The sequence below is a fragment of the Ambystoma mexicanum genome, chromosome 11 (genome assembly GCF_040938575.1).
Source record: "Ambystoma mexicanum isolate Mex_15411 chromosome 11, UKY_AmexF1_1, whole genome shotgun sequence".
NCBI classification, from domain to species: Eukaryota; Metazoa; Chordata; class Amphibia; order Caudata; family Ambystomatidae; genus Ambystoma; species Ambystoma mexicanum.
This window is the reverse complement of record NC_090934.1, coordinates 1,366,918,152-1,366,940,682: the sequence shown is the minus strand read 5'-3', so window position 1 is coordinate 1,366,940,682 and position 22,531 is coordinate 1,366,918,152. Positions and strand designations below refer to the sequence as shown.

The following is a 22,531-nucleotide window of genomic DNA, read 5'->3' as shown; positions in this document are numbered from 1 at the left end:
TCTCAGGGTACTGTGATGTATGTACGTGGAGGTTGCTTTGAGGATGATTCTTTGTTTGGGGTGCAGATGATTTGTGTCGAGTATTTTGAGGATGCATGTGGTTATGTATTCTTCAATGCTGGATTGGTGTTCTTGCTTTGCGGGTGTGTCTGTGTGAATGATCAAACGGTGGCTGTCTTGCTAGATAGTAGCTTTAATATTTTTCTTAGCTTCCCCCTTCTGTAAGAGGGTGGGGAGGGAGATGTGTTTTAACATGTCTTCTATGTTGGGCATGTAATCTTGTATGAAAGGTTTGTATGATGTAGTGCCTTTTTGCTGGTTGGTGGAATAGCGGTTGTCTGCTGGTAGAGTTGCCAGTGGTGTGTGTTTGTCCATTTGCTTTTCCCTGGACATACCTGTAAGGAAGAATAAAGTTTTCCTCTGGCTCCAGAGAGCTGCTTGAGAAATTGCATTAATACAAAAACACCACAAAATGACAAGTCATCTGTATGTATAACTGCGTAAAGGGCTGGGAGGATAGCTCAGGGGCAACAGCACTGTCTTGGAAGCAATGCAGTTCAAATCCCGGATAGAGACTGGGTTCCGGTAATAAGCGCTTTAGAGGGGAGGTGGATGATGAATGAATGGGAGAAAGGAGAGCTGCAATCAGGGGTGTTGTCAACAATGAGACAGGGGAGGGTGGGAATGGGTTCAGCAAATCAAAATGAACAAACAAACACCTGTTCAAGTAGTTTCATATGTTGTCTTATTGTTTTTGGTTTGAGATGGAAATAAATAGGATTTTATGTCCATGCCCTCAGACTTCAATCTCTCAGATCTTTGCCATCCATTTGGTCCAGTCCTCCTGTGCAACATATTAGGCCAGCAGCTGTTTTTTAAATAATCTCTGATACGCTTCAATGTCTTTGAGGTTTATTGATGGCTTAACCGATTCTAGTGACTTTATGTAATGTTTGCGTTTGACAGCCGTAACCTCGAGCCCACTCTCCTGCAATGCCAACAAGGCAGCCTGAAAAACAAAGAAATTGCAGATGAGATTTTGAATATCCAATGAAGCAACCCCTGATCTAGAAGTTCTCTGATATGGCAATGACAGTTCAATCGGCAGGTGATATTTAGATGTATAAAATATAGCTGAACATTTCAACAAGACGGCTGCCTCCGAGAGTCCTCAAACCTTCGGATATGAACCCCACACAGCCTTATATCCTACAAGGAGTACTAAATGCCATTCTATCTAAGGTGGGATTTTCCATCTATCTAATTGACACCTAGAGTATACCCTCCCTGGTCCAAGTAACCAGATCCGGGCGTCAACACATTATGCTCCTTTACCAAAGCCACCGTGGATATGCGTGATTTTACAGAACGCAAAGGTTTGATTCCCAAAAGTTCATTTTGTTTTCTTTTTTTAAATTTTCTGCAAATATATATGTGGGGGGAGACCCCACCCACAGCCCCCCCAACTAACCCCTATACATTTTTTCATACACTCATATACTTGAAAAAACACAATACTTGACACAATTTCAGATCAACTGTTCTTGGCGCAAAAATGCGCAGAAAACAAGATGCAACATCTACCACAAGGAAAGGCTAAAAAACAGATATGGTAATGTAATTCATTTAAACAGTGAAATAACGTTAGCCCATTTTAAACAATAGGTCAGAAGTGGGCGGCAACTATTGTTCTCAGGACTGCTACTGCTTCCTGCCCAACATTACAAATGAATGCTCAGTCCCTAACTGTCAATATTTTACCATGAGAATGCCTACGCCATGGTTCCAAGCAGCTTATCCAACTGGTAGTTGGCAGAGATGACACTCTGACAAATTTATCTTACAGTGGCGGGGAGGGGTAATGGGGGAGCGAGTGTTGGGGTCGGCCGATGGGGGCTGTAACAGGTGTTCTTGTCGGTTGTCATGTTATGAGCATAAAGGGCAACACTACCTGCTACAACTTTCCCACTACCTGTTAAAACATTCCATGCGCTGCAATTCCACATAATAAAATCATTTTAAAAAATGCACAAATCAATAATGGTTTATAACTACATTCAAGTGGCATTCTCTATAATGTGAGGAACATAAAACCAGTGTATTAGACAGTCTGTAATAATAGTTTTGTAGCTGGATGTAAATGATAGATCCCCAACGGTATTTGGTCATTGCATGTAATGCCATTCCAACTAATGCCATTCCATCTAATTTTTTCCATCTAAAAAATGTGCATCAAATGCATGTTTTTGGGGGGTAAAGGGTTAATTTTTGTGCAGGAGGATTTTAAAGGGTAAAAAACGAGGGAATGCAGAAATGCATTTGAGGCACATTTTTTAGAGGGAAAGAATTCAATGCAAATGCATTTAGATGCAAGGAATTCGATGCAATGACCACAAACCATCCCCAACCTGTGCATTCCATAGATTCCAAGATCATCATCCAGTGTTTGCGTCTGAAATTGTAAGTCATTTTTTGAAAAACTGAAATTTCTGTGTCGTCCATGGGCGTGTCTGTAAGAAGACTTCCTATGACACTGCCTGGAAACCCCACGCCTCGATCTAGGGACATGTTAAGGCACAGGCAATGTGGGCATTTGTCAATGGTGCCTAACCAACCCAGAGTCTTGAGGACACCTGGTAGCGATGGCAGTTGAGGAGTACAGGGCCCTGAAAGACAGCATCTAGCACAAATTATGCAAGAGGTTTGAGAACCCAGTGAGCGTGCAAAACCAGAGACCAGGGCGGAAGAACAGCCTCCAACACACTTTAAAAATACTTGGAGATTGAGTCAACTTCCCAGAGAATGCCACTGGTTTGTTTCTGCTGTAGGAGACTGCCGATTTAGCTTTAGTTCCACCCTGCTCGTATTTATTCACAAATACAAATCTGTGAAGCAACAGTACACCATGCTGGCAACCTTATCGACCCCACATGTCTTGTGAGAACAAAAAAGCTCTATTGGCTATTCAGTGTATACTTCATGGGATTCCTGACAGCATCTGTTTGCACTCCTCTGATCCAGCCTGACTTACCTCTTTACATAGAATTTCAAGATCTGCTCCAGAAAATTGGCTCGTCAAATCTGCCAAGTTTTCCAAGGACACATCGGGATCAGTTGGCGTATTTGAAGTGCATACTTTAAGAATAGAAAGCCGTGTCTAGGAGAAAAAAAATGTCAGATTTAGATAAACCATTTCATATTTACACCGCCTTTGTTCAATGAAACGTGTCAATTTCCTGCAGTAGCCGCTTTTCACCGCACGCAGTGGAATAACAAGGATGCAACTGCAAATGCTATCAGCAATTGGCTTCATCACTGCAAAATATCCTTTACTCTGTACATCAATAATAGACAGCAGACAGGTTTGGATGCGTTTCCTCTGAATTGTATTGTATTGTATTTTGTTATTTATATAGCGCTCATTCCCCACTTGTGTGGCCCCAATGTGCTTTTTCCTTGGTTGAACGCCCTTGGTGACCGTAGTCAATGTCGTTAGAGCGCTCTAGGGGACTAGTTTAGGAGATGCGTGTGTGCAGGTTGCCGTTCTAGGACTTAGGAGGCTGGCAAGGCTCGACTAAGCAGCCCAAGAGAGGTCAGACACATGGGTGGGTGCTGTTGGGGGTTATTTTTGCTATTGTTGAGAGTTTATGTGGGTCAGCTCTACCAAGTTCCTTTCGGGTGGTGGTCGCTGCGTGCTAGTGATAGAGGTATTGAGGTATGTCAGGTGTTTCAGACTGGATGGCTATATCTGCACTATCGGGCAGGCCCAGCCCTGTCAGGTCTTACGAATGCCTGGCCCAAAACGTAGTACTTTTCCGGGTGGCTCCGCCAGTCCCGCCCTACAAAGTCCCATGTCCAAAAACCTGTGAGCCATCTCGCCTTCATTTCCGCTCTTGCGAGACCGGCCCGCCCTGGTATCCGAATGCCAGTTCAGTCACTTGCATTTGGACAATGGAGCGAACCAAGGCCACTGCATCAGTTGTTGAGGGGTCCCAACCGTCCCTAGTGGTATCAGTGTCCGTGTTACCCCATCCTTGCTGAAGCAGCCAGAGGTTTTAGCTTGCGGAAATGCCTGCAGCGTGCCTCCTTCTCTGGGACGCCCTTGTAACTCCGCCACGCTTTGGGGTGGCCCCCCGCAACCCCAATGCCCCCACTAAGTAGCAACCCATCGCCCTACTCCCTTAGCATCATGAGCCTTCCTGCCTTCTCAATGTTCTAAACATGCCCCTCAGAAACCTCTATTGTACTTGAATTGCATAATTCAAGTGATCAGATTCATGGCACATTCTTCGGTGCTTTCTTTTGTTACAAACATGGACTGCATTGCTTCTGGACCCACCATGAAAAGGGCAAATGCAGTGTTAATGAGTAATCCTAAAATCTCATGCAGTGGCTGAAAACAGTGCATTATTATTTATAAACACCAATAGTAAGTTACTGTCTTCATATCACAATAATTGACAATCTGAATTTACACTTAAAACAGAAAAAATGTGAGTTGCAAACCAGAGAATTGTAAATGTAATTGTAAACGTTATACATTTTTCTTGTTAACAAATGTCTGATCATACACTAAGGAAATCGGAAACCTGCAGTAAGCATGTCCTGGCTTTTCCTGCTGCCACATTAGCTCACAGCTATTAACGGTTTGCATTATTACTCAAATTGGTGAAGGTAAATTGCCAAGCACACAATTAAAAAAATGTAATGTACATGGTTATCCGTTGACCTAATGTGCAAGACTGCAAACGAAAGAAAATAGAAAATAGCGGTCTATCTTTTTTGCAGTCTTTCTGTTGCCAGATTAGTTTACAGTGGCTTAGTAATGTAGGCTTAGTAATGTAACCATGTACTTTTCTCTAATCATGAAAGGAAACCAGGAAAATGCCATTTATACAGATATGGTAAATGCAAACTAAATGCAGACAGACACCAGGTCCTGGCCTTCATAAAACTACACATGCCTATCTTTGCTTTGGGTTTATTTTCTTAGGATATAAAAGTGATCTAGAGAAATACAGTGGCACACCAATTCGGAAAGTTCATGATAATCTGAAGCACCCTTTTTTAATATGCTATTCTTGCCCTGATGAAGGCTTGGTATGCAAATAAAGTGATGATGTGTCAACATTGACATGCGCTTTATGTTTCAAATAGAAGGCCAACATTCGGAGTGAAAACATTACTCCAATTGTGAAATTCTCATGTGTATCCATACGTAACCCATACGCTATTCCCATATTCTCAACAAGACATTGGCGCTCATTACAAGTTTGCACGTACAAGGTGTTAGGCTAGATTTTCATTTTTATGCTAAAGCGCCCTCACCTGTGAGACCCTGAGCACTTTTTGCTGGACTTGTGAGTTATTTTTCTATGTTCCTGAGTGAATTGGAATCTTTTTCCTCCACTTACCCTTTTGTTTACTCTTTTTATAGGTGTCCTTTTTAGGACTCTACATACTTTAGTTTTGGAATTATAATTTCCTATAACCTTTAGGGCATCTGCATTTTCCTATTGCATCACAAAGCGCTTTCTGTGCAGTGTTGCTGGGGAGCCACTTGGGCTACCCTTTTTTATTTTCTCTCCGGTTCCATGTGTGCACTAATGTTCCCAAGGGTAGTAGAATACTTTTTATCCTTTCTACAATTACCTTTGTGAGATCAGCACACCCCACCTTATGTGGAGTGCTGATGAGATGCAAAGTATCCCCTTTCTCACTGTTGCTGTAACTTTTCTGTTAGTCATTTACTTACCTTGCAGAACACTTGTTCTCAAGGGTAGAGAGACAATTCTATCCGCTCTACATTTTATGTTGTGAGTCCAGCACACCCCACCTTAGGTGAAGTGCTGGGGGATTACTCGGTTTCCCCTTTCTCACTGCTCCTGTAACATTTTGGTTACAGTGACAAGCTTACTATTATGGCTGGTGGCAGTGGACATGTTCTACTGACTTGTGTGATTTTTACTCACAGGCTGTCAAACCAGCCGCGGTAATGCACATAAGGGTCACTGTTCATCTAGAATGGTGGCCTCTTTCTTTTTTCACCGTTTTTAGTGTGCCTGTCCTTTCTTGGTCCTTCTGCTATCCTGGGAGACCCTGGTTTGATTTTATCTTCTGCGTGAACCCTTTGTGTAGCCCGCTGAGGCTCCAGAGTGCCAGTGAAGACAGGAAATGAGAGAGGAGTCTGAAACTCTACAGCCCTTTGTCTTCTGGCATGCCTGTATGGAACCAGTCCTAACTGGGAGGCTGGCTGCCCTAATAGGGCAGCCACCCCCCAAAGATTGAATGTAGCATATGTGCTGATTGACTGGGTTCCTGGGTAAATGGCCTGATCTGGAAGCTGAAGATAAGTCGACCACAGGACCTGAATCCGACGAGGAAGAAGAGAAGACGGCTGTAGCTGATTCCAGCTACCAGAGATGCCTGCTGTGTAACCGCTGCCTGTGCTGACCCCTTCTTCCATGCGACCTGGGAGTCCTGAAGACGACGACGACTCCGACTCTTGGACTGGTGGGACCAATCAGTAAACGAATTTCGCGGAAACTTCAGAGGAATCCTGTTGGACCTCCAGAAGCAAGATTCCACTCACTAAAGTCCCCTCACCAGTGCTCGAGCGAGATAGCGAGGCGAATCGATTAGATGACGACCGTTCTTAACCATGTACCTTGGAAAAGGTGTCAAAACCACATAGCCGCCAGAAGCACAGAAGAACCCTTTGTTGGGATCCTTTTCTGTTGACTGCTCCTCCAATTCCCCATCCAGTGTCCTTTCTTTCGTCACCACAACCAAGAATACAGAGACCGGGTCCTGTGCTGCTGCATCATGAAGATATCTGTCTGCAAGCTCTCCTTCACTGCTGAGGTACTCTGTGGATGATGGTAATATTTACTTAAAGTCTTGTGTAGATTCTGTGTGGCTAGGGTGGTGATTTGTGTTGTTGGGAGTTTGCTGGTACCGTTTGCCCAGGCCTAATGTTGGAACACATCTAGGGAGCCTTCTACAAAGTCCCTGAACACTTTCTACTAACTCCAAACTGTACGTACTTCTGGAACTCTGACTTTCCTGCATCTGTGCCTTATCATGATCTGCCTACTGTTGGCCACTGGACCATCAGTGTCCCCCTTCTGCCTCTGAGATCACTCCTGGATTGAAATGGGGAAGGACGTCTAAAGTATCAGGCCTCTGATTAGAAAATAGAACAAGTGTTGCAAAGTATTTACTAGTACTAGATGGCGCCGACCTGAGCATGGCCCGAGTGAGGGGGAGGGGACTGCTCACTCTGCGCTCTACCGCCGTAGCCCCTGCTCCGGGCTACCCCAGAACTGTGCCACATCCACCCTAGCCGTCCCGCCAGCACTGGAAGATGGGACGGGGTGTGTGGAGCCCGGAGAAGGGGGTGGAAAAAGTGGGCTGTTCCAATCCCCCCCTTAGAGATCCGGCACCAGCAACGAGGGAAGAGCACGCTCGAGAGTGCAGCCGCCCCCCACACCACGAGACAGGGTCGGTGCCGGCAGCGATTGCCGAAGAAAGAGGATCCAAACTACACCGAGGGCTGAGCCCGCCCCTTCATCCCACACTGGCGCACTTGCAGCCGATCCAGACGCAGAGAAGGGGGTGGACTCCCTCTATCCGACAGCCCTCCATAGCCGCCTACAGCAGTGGTCACAACGGGGCACCCTCCGCAACTCATGAAGAGAAATTCCCCATTGACTGAAGACACACACTGCTCCGGGGGCACCATGGGGGAGAAAGGAGGTCAGTGGCCTTAAGACAGATGGCCCAGAATGCCTAGAACAGCGCCCCCCCCACGCATACGGCCAGCTAAAAGTCTACTAGACACTAGCAGCAGGCAGCAGCTAGGGGGCCCACATTGGCAGGCCCCACCCCCTTTTTTTCCTTCTTCCACTAATCATCTGTGAATGGCAGGCAACATAACACCCAGGATTTGGGGGGGGGGGGGGGGGAGAAAAGAACAAGGAGTAAGAAGGTGGTACGAGGCACAAAGCAGCAAGAGGGCCCACTCGCATTCCTAAGATCTAGAAGCTGTCACAAGTTTTCTTCAACGGAAAGGGTAGCCGACACCCACCCAGACCCAGGAGGCACACTTGAAGGGAACATAGGTACAGCAAACGCAAGGCAGCCCGCCTACAGAAGCTTTGCCTGCATTCCCACCGCCTGCAAACTTTCCCCACTCTGCAGCTACCACCCTGGACCTGGGAAGGCACGGCCTAAAATAACCCCAAATGCCCCGAACGCTCTGGGTCACGCAGCACCTGAAATCTGAGGAAGGGAAAGGGGGTGCAAGACAACTCGGCAACTCTTGGGGAATAACACAGGTCGGTCGCAATCCTCCCATGCATCAGGGCTGGGCTGAAGAACAGGGACAGCACGGCATAGCAACCACATGACACCGAATTCTATAGACACGCTCTAACCGCCTTCGAACGAGGAGAGAAGACAAAGAGCCTGGAGGAAGACAGGGGCACAAACCAGAGTCCCAGAGCAACCCGGAACAGTGAATCAGAGCCCCAATGGGCTCCCATTTCCATAACACGAAATCGGCAGACATTGCTAGCATGCTGCACTTGCAGGAGAAATCGAGGAAAACAGACCCCATCGCCCGACAGATCTCAAAGCCAATGGGCCACGAAAGATGACATTCAAGCCCTCCTAGCTGATATCAAGACGGAATTACGTAACTGCATGGCGGAGGTGTCGGCCAAAGTAGAAGGTCTGGACAATCGTGTGGAAGAAGTGGAGCATAGGGTTGGCGAAACCGAGGCCCAGATCCTAGAGCACTCGACACAGATTGGCGGACCTGCAGAGGGCAATTCAAACCCTAGAAAATGACAGCAAGAGCATGCAATGTAAGCAGGAGGATTCGGAGAACAGAGCCTGCAGGAATAACATTTGCATCACAGGGGTCCCTGCCTCGATAACCGATCGGGCCCCGACGACTTACATAAGCAACCTTTTCCAAACCCTCCTCCCCGAATGTGACAAGTCTCTGCTCATGCTGGTTCGCACCCACAGACTGCGAGGCTGTAGAAGCTCATCATTGACGGACACACGCAAGGTAATCACCAGGGTCCATTTCTTTTCCACAAAACAGGAAATTATGTTTGCAAGCCGAATACAAAGGGACCGAACATTTCAAGGGGCCTCTATACAAATCTTTCATGACCTGGCACCCACCACAGTTGAACGGCTGTGAGAATCAGGACAGTAGTCGAGGTTGATGCCGAGAGAACTTTATTAAACACGGGTTAAACGTTCTGTGTTAACCACTAGGTTTGGTTCCCGGTAGTCCCACAGTTACTTCACGGTGGGAAAGAACCAGGAATTGCTCTCCTTGTGAAGTGTCTCCTATTCGCTCGGACCCAGATAGGCCCACCAGTTGCTTCCACTCTCCTCTCCTTCTCTCTGCAAAAAGCAATAAAACCGCCATTAAGCCAGTTCCTTTTATACCCGGTCCTCGGAGGGAAAAAGGAGCAATCAAGGACACTATCCCTCCCCCTCTTCTGATTGGTGGAGCCTCAAGGAGCCCTCCTTCTAGAAATAGAGCTGCCCTCTCCCTTCCTTCTGTTGATTGGTTCCAGCTCTCCCTCCACTTTTCCAGCTCTCCCCCTACTGCCGTTGCACCTGAGCAGTATTTGACATGCATTTTCCCCATAGTCCCGCCCCCCCAACATGGTGCTTCCATGTCTGCCCGTCTCGTGTGTGGTCCTGCGTTGGTAGGCTCTTCAGGTAAGGAGGGGGTTTGGTTGCATATACCCCAAACCTCGCTCCCCCAGGCGTAATGAGTCCCTCCGGCACTGAGCGGTCGGCCTGAGCCCGGCTCTCGTTTCCCCAAGCTCCACCGCCGTCCAACACCGGAGGGTGAGGTGTCGGCCCGTGTTCTGCAGGTGCGGTGCACCTCTGTGCTGCTCTGCCGCAGCACCAGTGTCCCGGCCCACTGTGAGAGGGGCCGGCGCTGCGGCATCGCAGGCGGCATCGGTGCGGAACGCCGGGAAGACATCCCTGTTGTCTGTGGCCCCTCCCCGGCGTTCCCCGCCAGTGCCGCCCGCAACGGCACCTTGCCTGCGTCCCGTGCCTGTGCTGACCGCGGCGGAGCAGGCGCTGCCTGCTCCGTCATCCCCAGAGCGCCCCGCAGTAGGCCCGGTTCGGCTCTCCTGGTGTCCACTCTCCTACTTCCCACCTCAACGGAGAAGAGCCCTTAGACCGCTAACGGTTTTTCTCCAGGACCACAAAATTAAATACAGATGGCTCTTCACGGCATCGCTCCAATTCTCGTTTGATGGCCAATCATGCATAATTCACTCCCTTGAAGAGGCAGAGGGAATCATGGGAGGGGAACCGGCGACTCCAGAAGAAGATTCAACTAATCAGTCTCCAGATAAAATACAAAGCTCGACCCCAAACTCACAACGAAATCGCTGGAGGAAAGTCCCCAAAGGGGGAAAGAAACCTGCCATCTGAAACACCACTGAATAACACAAGGTACTCAAGTCTCCGTGCCGGAATACACTCTCGGCGCTCAGGCAGCCCACGATATGCCCATGCCGAGTGAATGGACACACACTCTGGCTCGAGGCCCAATGGGCCTAGTTTTGTTTGGTTTTGGTTTCTGATTTCTTTAGACTGGTCTAAGGCTGATCAGTCTGTTTCCAGGCCATGTTTGGCCCTAGTTAGGACAAAGTTTAAACACGGACACGGCAGACCAGGACTCAAAACTCAGCTCCTGAAGGCAGACCCCTGCAAGCGACTCCCCACCATCTGACATGTGAAATAGAACGACAGGATGCCCCCCCTCCACACAAAAGTGTGCTATGTTTTGCTAAACGTTAGGGGCCTCAACTACCCAAAGAAACGCAAATCTACTTTCCGACGCCTTAAGGATTTCCACAGTTCAGTGGTATTCCTTCTGGAAACTCACTTGCTTGCTGCAGACTTTTCGCGGCTGCCTGACCAAGCATTCCCGAAACAATACCTGGTGTCTGGGGACAGCAAGAAAGGGGGCACAGAAATTCTCCTAGCGAAAGGCACACCATTCATGGAACACGAGGTTTTACGTTGCCCGGAGGCAGATATCGCAGTAAAAGGAGACCTCTTTGACCAGCTACACACATTGATCACCGTCTATGCCCTGAATGATGGACAGGAAACCTTCTACACAGAATTGGAGATGACGTTATTACCTTTTCTTGAGGGTCAAGTGATTATAGGAGGCGACTTTAATGGCGTACCGAACCCCGTGGCGGACAAATCCAGTCGCACTACGCCCAGATACTTTAGGATTGCAGTGAGTCTTTGTCATCCATTTAAGACTTTTGGGGTTGTTGACATTTGGAGGGTTCGTCATCCGGAAACCTCAGACTTCTCATTATTTTTACACTTCCACCGCTCTTCCTCACGGATCGATATGATACTGGCCAGCTCACAACTGCTTTCTTTCACGGATGAGGTGGAAATAGGTACAAGGGTCCTCTCTGACCACGCCCCAATCCTGCTGTGCCAGAATTTGCGACCCCGACCGCCTGATGAAACCCTGTTGGGCTCTTTATGAACCAATGCTGCACGACATGGCAGTCCGAGATGCCGTAACTAAAGCAATTCACAACTACTTCACAGAGAACCCACCCGACCTCCCCTCTACGGCGATAAGATGGAAAGTCATGAAGGCAGTGGTAAGGGGGGAACTAATCGCTCAAGCTGCGGCATATAGGAAAAGGCGCAACGAGGGGAAGGAACAGCTGGAAAAAGAGGTTGCAACAGCTGAAGCACTCCACAAGAAGAACTGGTCACCCAAGGCAGCAAAGCTCCTGAGGCTAGCCCGCACTAAACTGGAGGCTCACTATGCAGAAGACACGGCCCAGACTTTGATCAGGACAAAACAGAGCTACTATGCCAACGGCAATAAAGCCAACAGATACCTGGTCAACAAATTGGCAAAAACTCGGCGGCAAAACTTCATCACAGCCCTGAAAGACCCGGGAGGCAAAATTCTACATGGGCAAGAGGCGAAACTGAACCTAGCAACATCTCACCTTGCCAGCACACCGACAGCCTCTCCCCGATCACAACCGCAAAGGAGCGGTTCATAGCACAAGCCAAACTCATGCACATATCAGAGACAGATAGATCCTCTCTGGAACAACCGATACAGCCGACAAAGTTGAAGGAGTGCTCAAAACCCTGGCACTGAGGGCACCAGGCCCGATGGCTTTCCACCGAAATTCTTCAAACTGTTACGATCCCTTCTTCTGAGCCCAATGACGGAGCTCTTCAATTTTTTCCGCAATACAGGCACTATCACCCCTCTATGCAAGAATCAGTTCTTGAAACCTGGGAAGGACCCGAGGGAATGCACATCATACAGGCCTATATCTCTGCTTAACGTAGATGCAAACATCTACTCCAAGGTGCTGGCGAATAGACTGGCATTGGTCTTGCCATCCATTATAGACCCAGACCAAACAGGCTTTAACAGGGGAAGGAGCACAGAAGATAATACGAGGCGAGCCCTCAAGCTCATCGAAATGGCCACACAAGATCAGCAGGAATTAGCAGTTTTAACCCTGGATGCCACAAAAGCTTTTGACAGGGTGGACTGGACCTTCATGCACCTCACACTGCAAGCCTTTTGGTTTGGTCCCACATTTGGCAAGATGCTACTGGACAACTATCAAGCCACAAACACCTCTCTAAGGTTGAACCAGAAGCTTTCGCCCCCGATCTCACTCTCTTGTGGAACGAGACAGGGCTGCCCGCTCTCCCCCCTGATCTTCGCCCTCTTGATGGAGCCGTTTCCACAGAGAATTTGCTTGAACGACAACATAACTGGTCTGGACATAAACTGAGAACAATTCAAGATCTCCTTATATGCAAATGACGTAATGATCTCCCTCACCAGCTGTCAAACATCGCTCCCCGCCACGTTAATAGAACTGGAAGCCTTCGAACAAGTGGCTGGGTTTGCGGTCAAGTACACCAAATCGGAAGCGCTGGGAGTGCAGATGCGAGAAGACACCAGGAGAGAACTACGAGAGACATGGCCATTAAAATGCAGCACTTCCTCTTCGGCCTACCTCAGAGTACATCTGGTTGCAGACCCTAAACAGCTGTATGTAGCGAACTTCGCCCCCCTGTACAAGGAACTGAAAGCCGACTTGAAGAGATGGGGAGAACAAGAAATATCTTTGCACAGCATCCAAAATGAATCTGTTGGCTAGATTCCTATACCTGTGCTCGACCCTACCGGTCCACCTCCCAAAGCAACCGCTGATGCAATTACAGAAGCAGTTATCGAAATTTGTCTGCAGTGGGGGGGGGGGGGCAGGGCATCGGGCTACCCAATCTCTCAGATTATACAGCGGCTCAGCGAGCACCCACAATGGCCTGGGCGGAACAGACAAGGACCCCAAAATGGACCCGAATTGAACAGGCTAGATGTCCCCTCCAGCTGAGCACCTTACTACACATCTCGGGCGCAGCACCTAGCAGCTGGCAGACCACCCGGTCATCGACCAGAACAACCCTGGACATGTGGGCGTGGGCCCTGCACAGGAAGAAACTCCCAAAGGGCCTGGGCCCTCTCTCCCCAATCCTCCGGAACCCAGACTTCTCCCCGGGAATGGACACAGCTCATTCATTAGATGGTCCAGAGGGGGACTGCAAACTTATCACAGCTGTTTGAGGATGAAGTGCCTCTCTCTGAGGAATGCAAGAGCCGCTTTCATCCGACAGAAAATGAGAGGTTCACCTATGTTCAGATCAGGCACTGGATCTCGCAGCCAGAGGTTCGCAGGGGGGCCACAAGGGACCTTCACCCCCTTCAACATACAATGAGGGACTGCCCTCGCTGAGGGCTGACTGCTAAACTATACAAACTACTGCAGGTTACATGTTGGGAGTCCAAACCAGCATACATGGCCAGATGGGAAACAGATCTGGGGCACCCCATAGAGGACCAAACATGGGTAGATATTTGGACTAGGATCAACTCTGCTTCTAGATGCATAACTAATATGGAATGTGCTTTAAAATTCCTTCACCACGGGTACCTCCCTCCGGAACACCTGCACCACTTCCAGAAATTCATAGACCCAAACTGCTGGAGGCAATGTGGAGCTCGAGAAACCTTTTTCCATATGTGGTGGGAATGCCCAAAAGCGCAGGCTTTCTGGGAAGAGGTTTTACATCTCATTCGAGCCATGACCAAACGCAAACTGCTAGGAGTACCGGACCCGGAGAGCTACCCAAAGGCTGGTCGCTCCGCCAAGCTACTCACTCAACTGCTTCTGGCAGCCAAAACAACACTGGCCCATAAATGGAAGACACTGGAGGGCCCTTTAATACCCCTCTGGTGGATCAAAGTCTTGGAGATCCTGGTGGCTGAAAAGGTGACGGCGACAAAGGAAGGGACATTACACCGATTTACGGACTGTTGGGCTCCCGTCCTGGACTATAACAACCAGTTCCCAGCAATGACCTTCCAGCCACAGATGGTGAAATGCTTTTTTGGACCATAGCGAACAATGGTGGACCCGCAGAGGGGGTGACTGGGGGAGGGATCAGGGATGAGGGTAGTACTACTTTAAATTATTTACTTTAACATGCTGATCTGCCTGCAACATGCACATACTTGGAATCTGTTGTGTCCGGAAATAAACAAAGTTGTTAAAAAAAAAGTAAAAATGGGGTGTAACCATATTATTCCTGAAAGAATAATAAGTTGTATATGTTGCAAGGTATTTACTTGTAACATAGTATAACTATATTGTTCCTAAAACTGAATAAGTAACAGTTTACTACCAATATGGTCCGCTTACCTTGAATTACATAGTGTCATTCTAAAAGTCTACTACTGTGGTCTTACTCCCCTTGAACAGCATACTGCCATTCTAAATGTGTAACACTAAGTTTTACTCGCCTTATTTATGACATTTATTGACAGTGCCCATATCCGGACGTATCACAGTGCTGGTACATATTAGGATCAAACAGGCATAAAAAGGTAAGCAGGACAGTCTGATAGTAGGCAAGGAGGAACCTTAGTCATAGTTGTTAAACAACAAGGTTTTCTAAAAGTTAAATATGAGGGTTCTTCTTGGATGCAAGGTGGTAGGGCCTTCCAGAGTGGATGCTGTGACATGAAAGCTGGCTGCACCAGCTCTCTTTCTGGTTTATCTTGGAGTTGCTAGTCCCAAGGTGGTAGGGGAGCACAGGCAGCATGGTTTTGATTTTCTGGAGATACGCTAGGTGAGGAATACGCTGGTTGAGGAACACAGGTGCAGCGTTGTGGATGCACCAGTGCGTTATCGATGAGATCTTTCATCCAATGCAGGCTTTGACAGGCAGCCAGTGGGCTTCTCGCCTTGCTTGAGAGATGTGATCAGTTTGCTTCATGCCCCAGGCTGCCCGAAGGGCATGGTTTTGCATAAATTGAAGTTTGGATATGTTTTTGGTAGAGATGCCAACGAGGATGGCGTTGCAATAATCCAATTTGCTGCCAATGAGGGCCCTGGCTAAAGTAAGGCAGTTGTCAGAGGACAGATATTTTCTGCTGAGGTTGATGAGCTTGGTGGAGTATGCTGCTGAAGAGGTAAGGGCCTTAACATGTTTGTGCATGGATAGTTACGTATCTAGGTAAACGCCCAGTGTTTTCACATGGCTGGAGACAACTGTGGTGTTACCATCGATAGAGAAGGAAGTGGAAGCTGGGTCCAAAGGTTTGAGCCAATGTGGGGATTCCACAATGAGAAACTCGGTTTTATCATCATTTAGGCAGAGATGTTCTGCCATCAATTGATATTAGCGGTGTCTAGGGTGCGATTCCCAGTGGGTTTCAGCGAGATTTGGGTAGGGAATTTCAAGATTGCCAAGGTGGACAAAAAGGGGCTTAGCGTACATGTTCTAGAGGAACGCTTGCTGAGAAAGGATTTGTCCCAACGGCGGCTTCTTTAGAGAAGTTCAATTTAGAGGTGATGAGCTGACAAAGAATGTTGTGGTCAACAAGACAGAATGCCCCAGAGTGGTCAAGATCAAGTAGGAGGAGGATGGTGAGTTCTCAGGCATAAACGTATATCATTGAGCTGGATCTTGAGGTAAAGGGGGGCCGCCTCTGTACTTGGCGTGTGCAAAGAAGGCTGTGGTCCTCCAAATGGGATTGGAGTTGGGTGTAGGCAGTACAATCAAGAATTATAAGAAGGTATTGTACTGTGGTGATTGGGCAGAAGTTAGTTGGGAGGGTTTTTTGAGTAGGGGTGTAACCCAGGCTTCTTTGATAGCTCTAGGGAAAGAGCAAGAGACAAAGGAGGTGTTTATAATTTGGAGATAATAGGTGCGAGGGGGTCAGTGCACATTTTGATGATGTGGGCAGGCAGATGTCACCTTTGCAGTTTGATGGTTTGAGGCGCTGGGTGATGGTTTGGATGTCGGAGGGTGTGAGTGGGGTGAAGTGGAAGGGGGCAAGGTGATAGTGGTGGATTCTGCTTGGTGAAGCAGAGCGCATCCTTCGCGGAGAGCATCGATTTCTTGAGAATAGTTTTGTCCAATATTGTGGGTTTTGTTGGCCAAAGCCGATTGGACGACTGTTCACCAAGCTTCGTCTTTGGGGAAGCTGGTGGTGTGAGGTACTGGGGATTCAAGTTCCTTAAAGAATTTGAAGAGCTCCCTGGTTTTGGAGCTGGCTTCCCTAATTCTGGTGGTATAGATGCTGGATTTGGTTAGTATAATGGCCACTTTGTAGATCTTGGCAGTGGAGAGGAGAGCCTTTGTGTGTGCTATAGAGGGGTTCTTCCTCCAGAGATGTTCTTGGGCCTGTTTGTGTGTGTGGAGGGTGAGTAGTTCTGAATAAATCCACCAATCACAAATGGTTTACAGAAGGAGTGTGGTTTTTAGAGACACATGGTGGTCAAGTGTGTGCAAGAGAATGGCGCTGTAAGCAATGAGAATTGCTTCAGGGTCATTGCTGTCAGTCAATGATGAGAGGAAGGCGCAAATGGTGGGTTCCAGCATCTCTGTGGTGAGTTTGCGGGTGTGCCTCGAGGTTATGGGGAGGCGGTTGGCATCTTTGCAGGCAGTCTTGGACTCCTGCGGTAAGAGGAATTGGATCAGGGAATAGTCTGTCCAGGGAAGGGGTCAATGGTCGTGACTGTGATGGGCGTTTTTAAGTTCAGGATCCAGTCGAGGATCCAGCCTTTGGCGTGAGTGGGGGCGGTGACAGCTTGAACGAGGTTCATCTCTTGTAATGTGGCAGTGAAGTCAGTGGACTTAGCGTAGTGGTGTCATTAAAACCAAGATTAAAATCACTGAATAGGATGAGTTTGGTGTTCGGGTTGATGAGTGGAGTGGGGAGAAGGAGTGGAGGAGAAGAGGGATGTCACTGTCCGGGGAGTTGAGGTGATTGGGCTGGCGGTAGTGGAGAAGGGCGTTAATTGTGGTTTGGGGGTTTGGTTCTAATTTGGCAAGCAGGAGTTCGTAACCTTGCAGAGAGGGTAGGGAAGAGGCTCTGATAGGTAAGGAGGATTTGGTGAGGATTTGGTGAGGATGGCGACTTTGCCACCTGGTTTGGTGGGTCCGTCTGATCTAAAAATTGAATATTCGGGTGGAATGGCAAGTGATTGCGCTGGGGCCGGCTGCATCGTGCAGCCATGTTTCAGTGATGGCAAGCATGCCAAAGTCATTTTCCAATAGAGGGTTGTGTACATCCATGGCATGGGTGCATAGGGAGCGCACATTGATGAGGGCACATGTGAAGTTTTTGAGTTGGGCAGGGGAGGAGAAAGGAGTACTGGTAGGGTCACCTGGCTGGGAGGTAGAGACAGCAGTGAGTGGCAGTGTTGCAGGTACGTTGTGCGGGCACGGAATCGCTCATTTTTAGGAGTGCCAGTGCACAGCAGGTAGGTCAAGGTGGAGATGCGGGCGCATAGATGCACTAGTCTATGTAGGCCTGTGCATGGTATAGAGGTCATGGTGGTATAGTTGTTGTCTCGTGTGCAGTGGGAAACCCATTGCCGCAGAGCAGGGGTTGAAGAGGAGCTTGCCTTAGGTGCGAGATGAGTCTGGGCAGTAATGGCAGCGCTGGCAGAGTGTGATTGGAAGAGGGAGAGGAGAGATTTTGGTGGCGGGTGCAGTGGAGTTTAAGGATCTGGGTGAGGCAACCGGTAGGGGAGGATAGTAGGGATCTCAGCTAAAGCAGGTGGGTTGCAGGAAGGTGGTGGGTCTGGGCAATGCAAGCTCTGCTGCCGTGGGTGGTTGATTGGCAGTATGTTGGAGCATCTGGAGCGCGGCGTAGTGTGAGAGGTAGGCGGTGTTCCAGACCTAGGCGGTAGGGAATGGCATTGGGAGCCCAGTGGTCTGAGAGGGCTGCCAATGCGTGCGAGGTAAGGAGGAAGGATGAGAAGAGACATTGGAGGGGGCTGGGAATAAAGCATGGCATGCGCAATGCAATTTAAAGGGGACGTGCATTCCAAAATGGTATTGCCCAATCGTTCGGGCATGTATTTTTAAGCATACTACAGTCAATCTTAAAAAAATCCTATGCATCTTACCTTAGTTTCCCTCACTTTTACACATGCGAAAACAGATTGGGCGCAGCCAACTTGTGCTAATCTTATCCGTTGAGCCATCGCATCAACTTCAAGGGTGATCACGGCAAGACTACAGATCGCCCGCCCCTGAAGCTGTCATCACTAGACCCGTAGGCCCTTTTAACGTTCTCTTTGCGTAAGCTATTGACTTGTCTCCATGGAAATGGCTGGAGGCCTCTTTCCTCAATAAGTATAAACAGACCCCTTCTCGTCAGACATCAGAGTTGCTTTTTCAATCGTTTCACTGTATTTCTTTTGGATCGCCTGGGACTAGTTCCTGCTCTGTTCAGCTAACTTTGCAGTACGAAGCAACTGCGAACAGATACTTATACTAGCATAACAATTGATTTAAATAGTTACTTGCATTTTATTTAAAAATGTGTTGTATAATGGCCACAATACAGCTCTACCCTACAAGCCTGAGTATTCCGAGGTGGAAGTAATTGAAAGAGAAAGATGCGGAAACGATGGGGAAAATCGATCGATAGTTGGGAAGATGAATCACAGGATCATGAGCCTGAGCCTAGTCGCATGGAAGACGTTTCCACCTGGTGTACCTACAATCATTGCAAGGTCATGCCAACCGAGGTGGAAAACTGCTGCTGCCAAGAAAACTATGGATGCTTGGCCTACATTTCAGAAGACACTACCGCTATGCGTTACCAAGCTGCACGACTTCCAGGCAGCCTGTCTCACAAGGTCCGTGTTGAGGATTATGATGGTGCTTATGCACGAACTTCGCGCAACAATTCGCCCTTGCAATCCAAGTAACAAGTAAGTACTCTAGATTTGATGTCATTTTGACCACTGAGACGACTAACATGTTTGTCTCCTACATTGTCGTAACTTTGATCGATCACTGACAAATGAATGTAGTCTGCCTGCACATTGAATATATTTTTTTCGCTTACGTGTCTTTCACTTTCAACTAAGAAACAATATTTCTCTGATGCCCAAACCGTTATGGATTGAATGGGTGCTCACTTTTTTAATGCGTTGAGACTTTAAAGGCCAAGTTCATTTATCCATGAAGTAACTTTTGTAAGGGCAACTATGCCTTAGAATTCAGGATCCATTTACATGTAAGGGAGGTACACTTATCAGGCTCATTCAATTACAGTATGTAGGTTTCTCTTCCACCGTTGGTACAGGCTGGGGGTCTACCGTTCGTTTACATGGTGGCTTTATGGGAGGCTTGGATTCCGTGTTCAACGAGTAATGCCCACCTGTGTCATTTGAGCCATTCGCGCCAAATTCCCCAAGTAATTCCCCAGTAACAGCGGACAGGATAGGGGATTTTCACACACTGTGCTGCAACCTCAAGTATACAATTTGTAGTTTGTTTGTGCCATCAACATCACCAAACTAAATAAAATACTAATGAGCATATACGAATAGCTGTTTCAATTTTTCCGTGAATCAAGAACATGCTCACTCGTCTATGAGGGACATGAAAGAATGGTTGGTGCCTTTTTGCGCTCCCCTCGTTCAAAACAATCCATCCCCCCTCCATTATACCCCACCCTGGTACTGGGTGGGTGGGAACAGCCAAAGTGCCAAACACCATGTACACTTCAAAAGGTGTCTTCTGCACGGTGCCCATTGTTCTCATGGCCTCCACAAACCCCTCTTGAAGACCCTGCCCCTTCAATCCACATAAGTATCCCTTCAGCAGTCTTCCGGCCCTTTTGCGCTCACCTCATGCCCATCTATCCCCCCTCCAGTATCAATGGCTGCTCGCACCTGTGGCCATGCGCTCGCAAGGGGCTCGGAGGGTGGGGACGGCCAAGGTGCCAAACACCATGTACACTTCAAAAGGAATCTTCAACTTCTGCATGGTGACCATTGTTCTCATGGCCTCCCCAGACCCAGTGTCTCCAGACTCCTCTTCAAGCCCCCGCAACAAACATGTCACACATTCACATACACACCCACTTTTCTAAACCTTTATAAACACCTTGACATTTAACAGGAGAACATCTCTGAGATCTACAAGGTATCTCGTCATCGTGCTACCTGTTCCCCCGATACCTGTTCCACCGCTACTTGCTCACCTGCTTGCTGAATCTGCTCATTTGTTCGCCCAGGTAAGGGTAGGTTACTTATTTACTTCTCTATATTCATTGATCGCTGATCTCGAAGTTTCTATTTCCACCTAATGTACCCAGCATTGCAATGTTCATTTATCTCAAAGACATCACCATTGTCTAATGTTTCAAGTATTTTGATATTGGTAAATCGCACATTGCATCACTGTGCATTGGAATAAAATATGGAACAAGTTACTTACCTGTAACTGTTGTTCTCCAGCATGGGTCTGGCATGGATTCACATGCTCATGAATATTCCCTGTCAGGCTGGGAATCCTCGCGAAAGAAAAAAAATCAGTATCAGTTTCGTTTCTGATCTGTCTTTCTTAGTAGTAACCAATCACTGGTCTCTGGGTCATACTGCCCCCAGCCAATGACTGCCCTCTCCCTAAGCAGCCATCCTCAGATTTGGTAGCACGTAAAGTGGCAGTAGGACCAAGTGAAGAGCCGCAGAGGGGAAGGAGGGAGGGTTTGCATGTGAATCCATGCCAGACCCATGCTGGAGAACAACAGTTACAGGTAAGTAACTTGTTCCTTCTCCAGCATGGGGTCTGGCATGGATTCACATGCTCATGAATATAAGAATACATAGCAGTACACACATGCACAACCACGGGAGTTGGCAAGGCTCAACATTAAGCATATCATCAACTCAACATTAAGCATCTCTTACCTCCTCACCAGGCCCACCTTCAGGCGAACAGGTTATGCAGCACTGATTGGCCGACCCTGGACTCCTCCCTGGAATCCCGGTTGACGCAGTAGAATCTCGTGAAGGTGTGCGTCCACGTCCACGTAGCAACCCTGCAGATGTCCAGCAGGGGCACACCAGATAGGAACGACGTGGTAGCAGCGATCGCTCTGGTCGAATGGGCTCTCGGACGGCCGGGCAACAGTCGGTTTGCCAACCGGTGACAGTGCATGATGCAGCCGGAGAGCCATCTGGAAATGGAAGCCTTTGAGAGGGCCTTCCCTTGGTTCACAGGTCCAAAGCTCACAAACAGCTGTGATGTCTTCCGAAAACTCTTTGTGCAGTCAACGTAGAACTTCAGCGCTCTAGCTACATCCAGCGAGTGCAAAGTCCTCTCGGCCGGCGACGAAGGCGACGGGAAGAAAACTGGTAACACCAAGGGCTTGTTGAGGTGGAAGTCTGACGGCACCTTGGGCATGAAGGAGGGGTGCGTCCTCAGCACTATCGTCGTCTCGTGGAAAGTCAAGTAAGGAGGCTTGCAGGAGAGGGCCTGGATCTCTCCCACTTGTCGTGCGGAGGTGATGGCCACAAGAAACGCTGTCTTCCACGATAAGTACTTCAACTGGGCCGAATGCAGAGGCTCGAATGACGGCCCCATCAGCCTGCTCAGCACCACGTTGAGCTCCCACGCCAGAGCCTTCACTAGCGGGAATGAGCAGAACAGTCCTTTCATAAACTCCTTCACCAGGCGATGGGACCACAGAGATGATCGCCCAGGAGTTCTGGTGTAGCGGGAAATCGCTGCTAGATGTACCTTGATGGAGGCATGAGCTAGCCCCGCCTTGGCCAGCGATAGCAGGTACGGCAGCACTCTCGGGCCGTAATCTATAGGGGGTTAATCTTCTGGGCACGGCACCAGACAGAGAACCTCTTCCATTTGTGTCCGTAGCACTTGAGAGTTGAGGACGCGCTGGCCTTTGCAAGCACCTCCTTGCAGTCCGCCGGGATATCGTACCCTCCAAACTCTAGTGCTGCAGGAGCCAGGCCTGCAAGTTCAGCGACCCCGGGTCGTGATGGAGGATGGCGCCTGCTTCTCTGGAGAGAAGATCCGCGTCCGTCGATAGTTTGACTGGGGGGGGAACGTTGACAAGTCC

At 48.5% G+C, this 22,531-nt stretch overlaps 1 protein-coding gene across 4 annotated transcripts in view; it reads right to left on the bottom strand.

Moving 5' to 3' along the window:
• Window positions 1-728: 728 nt before the first annotated feature.
• AFG2B (AFG2 AAA ATPase homolog B) overlaps window positions 729-22,531 on the bottom strand; it is a 275,189-nt gene continuing 253,386 nt past the window's right edge. For all 4 annotated transcript variants that reach the window (XM_069624940.1, XM_069624941.1, XM_069624938.1 and 1 more), the window contains exons 8-9: window positions 3,032-3,157; window positions 729-1,009 (exon numbers count right to left, since the gene is read on the bottom strand). In XM_069624940.1, the coding sequence (XP_069481041.1) occupies window positions 857-1,009; window positions 3,032-3,157 (279 nt within the window). In that variant the 3' untranslated portion in view covers window positions 729-856. The remainder of the gene's footprint in view (window positions 1,010-3,031; window positions 3,158-22,531) is intronic.